Here is a 5,005-nt window from a genome sequence, read left to right as displayed (position 1 = left end):
TGTCATGTGTGCTATGACAGCTTGACTGCTCCTCCTGGGTCATGATCATCTTGGAGAGGGTGATGGCAATGCCACTGGCCAGGAAGTCACTGGCAAGTGACCTGTTATGCCATGGTGACAGTGTGGACAGCATGGAAGGCACTTAAGCAAGCAGGATGCTCAGCCCTGCGAGTGCCAGACCTAGAGGCCTACCCCTTCTATTCTTGGTCTTGCGGATCAAGATTACCGTTTAATTTACCTGCTTTCCAACTTAAGAAACCTTGGTGTTATTCTCACCTCCTTTCTCTCACCACCCCCAAAGTCAGCTGCCAAATCTTGCTGCTTTTAATTTTAGAATATCACCTGAGTCTGTTTCTCCTAGGTCCTATGGCTATTGGCTTAACATAGTTCTTCACTATGTCTTCTTTGGACTATTATGCAGCAGGACTGTCATTTGGTCCTGTGACAGCATATTTTCTCATCCATGTTCTCCATGCTGCCATTGTAGGCATAAGGAACCGTGCCTATGTAGTAATTTTTCTCTGCAAAAGCTTCCATGGCCTGTATGTCCCCATGCGGTGTAAACTTTGGCTGGGCTACCCAGCTCTTAACCCCTTGGCCTCAGCGTACCTTTTCGTCTTGCTGCTTTCCCCCACCTGCATGTCCTTTACACACGTTCTAGCTTCCTGTTGCTCCATATCCTCACTACTTTCATTATTTAACCTGGTACTTTCAGACATCTGTTACATTTTCCCAAGCTATTCTATTTTCTCCTCTGTACTGTGCTTTGCTTGAAAATTTCCTACATCTACTAAAGCCGAGGTAAGTATTATTTACAAGGTAATGACTTCCCAGATTCTTCCATGCTATTGGATAACCTGTTCCTTTGGTGCCCAGAGACTCCCCCCACCCCATCCTCACTTTTTAAAAATGAATTTAGGACAGGGTCTACAGGATCTCACTACATAGATTGGACTCATAGGGATTCTCCTGTTTTCAGCCACCCAAGTGCTGGGATTACAGGTGTGCGCCACCATACCCGGTCTCAATCAATGTCTCAGTGCTTCCTGGGGGTGGGGCCAGCACGGCAGGCCAGGGATTGAACCCTGGCCACTGCATGCTGCTGAGACAGGTGTTTTAGTCTGTTGAGCTATCTGGCAAGCCCCTTCCCTTTTTTTTTTTTTTAAATAAGGCACATTTATTTTGATATTGTAATTTTAAAATAGAAAACCCCATCTTAGAACACCTGTATTCAAATGAGCCATGTAAAAAGACACCTTGTGGTACCTAAAATAGGTTTATGGTACCTACAGAATTGCTTCTTCTATGTTAGAGACAATGGATAAATTGCAGCTAGCCCACACTGTCAAATAATCAAAATTTGTCTCTGTTTTTCTACTGTTGAATGATTCAAAATCAGGTATACCTAGAAATACAAAGCCGAGTCAAGAGGCTTATTAGAAAAAAGATGTGCAAGTCAGCTATGTTTATCAGAAGGGTTGAGCGATTGTAGTTCTTCACATATTTCAACAAACAACATTTTTGTAACTTGTATGCATGATTGCAACTGTTTTGGCCTTTAGCTATTACCACCAACCTGCTAGTCAATTTTGGTCCGATGGGTACTTTTGTAAAACTAGTGAAGGAGCAGAAACACAAATACTTATAATGATCTCTACAACCCCCAACGTAAACCATAATTAGCATTTAACCTGAGGTACCCTTTGCTGAGAGGTTGTCTTTAAACACTGCTTCATTTGTGGCATCAGTTCACACTGATAGTAGTAGTTCATGGGAGGAATTGAAAAAAGGAAAAGAAAAAAAACCCTGGTGGATAGCATGACTTTTTTTTCTTTTCATTCTTAAGTAGTTAAAAAAAGCCCACGTAATTCATGTTCTGACAGTAGTCAGAAGCTAAAATAATATACTTCCCTGTTGCACATCAAACCAAGAAAGGTATAAAAGCCAGTGATTCTCAGTTGAAATCTGAGAGTCGGGCTCACCTTGGGGATCCAGCATGTCCCAGAGCACTTTATATTTGCTGTGGACTTGGCAGTGTTATTGATTTTTCTATGTACATATTTGTGTCTCGCAATAGACTGTAAACTTCTTGTTATTAGTGAAAAAATTTTTTGCTTAATCTTGGTGAATGAATGCAATATTGTTTTCTTTCCAAGAAATTCTTTCGATATTGCTCTTTCTTCCTACTATAGCTGTACCATGTATCACATCAATTCAGGTTTTACTTATTTATTTGGTACTGGGAATTGAACTAAGGACCTTGCAATTGCCAGGCAGGCACTGTGCCACTGAGCTATATCCCCAGCCCACAATTCAGGTTTTAACAGCCACCAAGCTGACCATCTAGAGCAACATCATTAAATAATGTAACCATTACTTAGATGTGGCTATTGAGCATTTAAAATTTGGCTTTTTTATTTTTTTTGTATTTTAGGGAAGGGTCTGTAGGGTGTTCAGGGTCTCACTACTAGATCAGACTTGTAGTGATCCACCTGTTTACAGCCTCCCAAGAGCTGGGATTACAGGCTCACGCCACCACGCCCAGTCTATAAATTTGGCTACTTTTAAATTGAAGTAAGCTGTAAGTGTATAATACACACAACACATAACATAACTGCAGTTTGAAGATAGGATGAAAACAAGAATGCCAAATATCTTAATAATTTTTGCACTACATTTTAAAGTGATTTTTTGATACATTGAGTTAAAATGTACTATTAAAATGAATTTCAGGGCCGGCTAGATAGCTCAGCAGACTAAAGTGCCTGCTCAGGCAAAGCACAGAGGCTAGGTTTCGATCCCTGGCATGCTGAACAGGCCTGCTCCCAGGGAGCGCTGAGAAGGTGATTGAGCCTGGGCGTGGTGGGAGCCCAGAGCTTGGGAGCCTGAAAACAGGAGAATCACTATGAGTCTGATCTATGTAGTGAGACACTGTAGCCCCTGTACTACATACATGGAAAAAAAAAAAAAAAAAGAATTTCACCCATTTCCGTTTGTTTTTAGATGTAGCTACTAGAATTAAAATAAACAAACAAACAAACATGGCATGCATTTTTATTCCCATTGGTGTCCATATGGCCCTTGCATCTCTACTCTAGGTAACTTTCGGTGGTCAGCTGGCTTTGGTTTTTCTGAGTATGTGCAGTGCTAAGAAGAATTTTCAGGGGGCAGGGGAATGGTGTTTGTTAGCTGGTTACTGTTGTACGCACTTTCCCATGAGATCCTTTTTTAAAAAAAAATCATATCATACAAATGGAAGAATCTAGAAGTTTTTCACTGTCAACTGCATTGAGGCAAGACAGTTGTGACTGGCTGCCCAAGTCTTCCATAATACTGTTATCCTTGACTTATCCACTTCGTCTCACTCCCTCCTTAGTCATACTCCAGTGCTCCAATTTTGTTTTCCAAGCTCCTTGAAGTGTTCATGTTTTTGTGCATGCTCCTCTTCCTCAATAGTTGCCTCTGTAACTCATGGGTAATCTCACTCTGCAGGACGGGCTTGATAGCTTCTGCCTACACATAATGTTCACCCTGACATCTCCCTAGTTATTACTGCCAGAACCATGCAGTTGAAGTTGTAATTTATTTTAGTCCAGAGCATCTTCATTGCTGTATCTATTCAATTCCACAAGCATGTTTGAGCTCTTATTCCACGAACGGAATTAGGTAGACATGAAGGTCACCTTTATACAAGGGCCCAAGGTAGGAAACGGGTTTACTACTAGGAAAAAATGCAAGGCAGACTCCTGCTTGTCTGGTTCATGCCCCCCCCCACCACCAAACGCTATATTTATTCTGTGCACAGGAGTCCTATATTAGAAACTGCTAATAATCCGCAACGCGCTGAATCATTCAAACTGGCTCTGCCAGAGCTCAAAGCGAGTACGCGTAGACTGGGACGCTCTGAGCCATCCTCAAGGGTGTCTTTTCCTAGGTGTCTTCTTCTTGCATTAAAGATCACGTTCTGTAGCTTCTCGTGAGAGCAGCAACCCCATCACACTTCTGCCTCTGCAGGACTGACTCCTAGGCGCGGCGGGACCTGCAGACAGCCTGCTTGGGCGGGCGCCCCAACCCGCCCCCCCAGCCGCTCTAGAACGCGGGCCGGCTGCTCGACGCCTCCGCGCTTCACTTTCCGTATCGGTACAACGACACAAACGTCTTCCCCAGGTTGCGGTCGGGTTGAGAGCGAGCAGTTCGTGGCCGAGCAATCACAATAAATGTCATCCCTCAATACATTGACAGATGTACCCGAAGTAAGTGATCTGCCTGCTTCATTCTGCTGCCTTCTCTACCGTTCAGTACAGTGCTTGCTTTCAAATTGCACACGAAAATCCATCCAGTCACTATTTTTGTACTGTACAGGACTTCCAAAGTTTTGTAGGTAAAAGCGAAGGCAAGAACGTGAATGAAAGAGAATTCTTGTAAAAAATCTCCCGAGGCCAGGTTCCACCAGGTCCACAGTAAAAATCCCACGTCGAAAAAGAAAGCTAGTGGGAGGGACGCCGCACACCTCTTTGGAATCGCCTTGGCACCGGCGCTTCCGCCCAAAGCCTCACGGGCGGCTCTACGCATGCGCGCCCCGCCGCCCCGTCCCCGGAAGTCGCGGCTCGCCCCGCCCCTCCGCTCGCCCTCGCTCGGCCGGTGTGTGGCCGCCGGCCGAGGAGGCGGGGCACGTCGGCGTCGCCGCCCCTCCCCCGCCTCCTCCGCCTCAGCCGCCGCCGCCGCCGCTTCCGGGGCTGAGTCCGCCGCGGCCCAGCGGCGCCAGGTGCGTCCGTCCCTCCGGCTTCTTCTGCTCCCTCCGCCGCCGACATGGCGACGCGCTCCTGCCGGGAGAAGGCGCAGAAGCTGAACGAGCAGCACCAGCTCATCCTGTCCAAGCTGCTGCGGGAGGAGGACAACAAGTACTGCGCCGACTGCGAGGCCAAAGGTAGCGCGAGCGTCGCCGCCGGCTCGGCCGGGGCCTGCGGGCCGTGACCTTCGCGGGTGGGGAGGCGGCGGGGTCGGG

The 5,005-nt window shown here is 46.4% G+C and overlaps 1 protein-coding gene across 2 annotated transcripts in view; it reads left to right on the top strand.

Annotated features, from left to right (window-relative positions):
• The first annotated feature begins 4,701 nt into the window (after window positions 1-4,701).
• The window catches only part of Smap1 (small ArfGAP 1), a 127,800-nt gene continuing 127,496 nt past the window's right edge, over window positions 4,702-5,005 (top strand). For both annotated transcript variants that reach the window (XM_004634379.3, XM_004634378.3), the window contains exon 1: window positions 4,702-4,927. In XM_004634379.3, coding sequence (XP_004634436.1) covers window positions 4,810-4,927 — 118 coding nt within the window. In that variant the 5' untranslated portion in view covers window positions 4,702-4,809. The remainder of the gene's footprint in view (window positions 4,928-5,005) is intronic.

This window comes from Octodon degus, unplaced genomic scaffold (assembly GCF_000260255.1).
Source record: "Octodon degus isolate 3935 unplaced genomic scaffold, OctDeg1.0 scaffold00061, whole genome shotgun sequence".
Classification (NCBI taxonomy): Eukaryota; Metazoa; Chordata; class Mammalia; order Rodentia; family Octodontidae; genus Octodon; species Octodon degus.
This window is presented reverse-complemented; position numbering and strand designations above follow the sequence as displayed.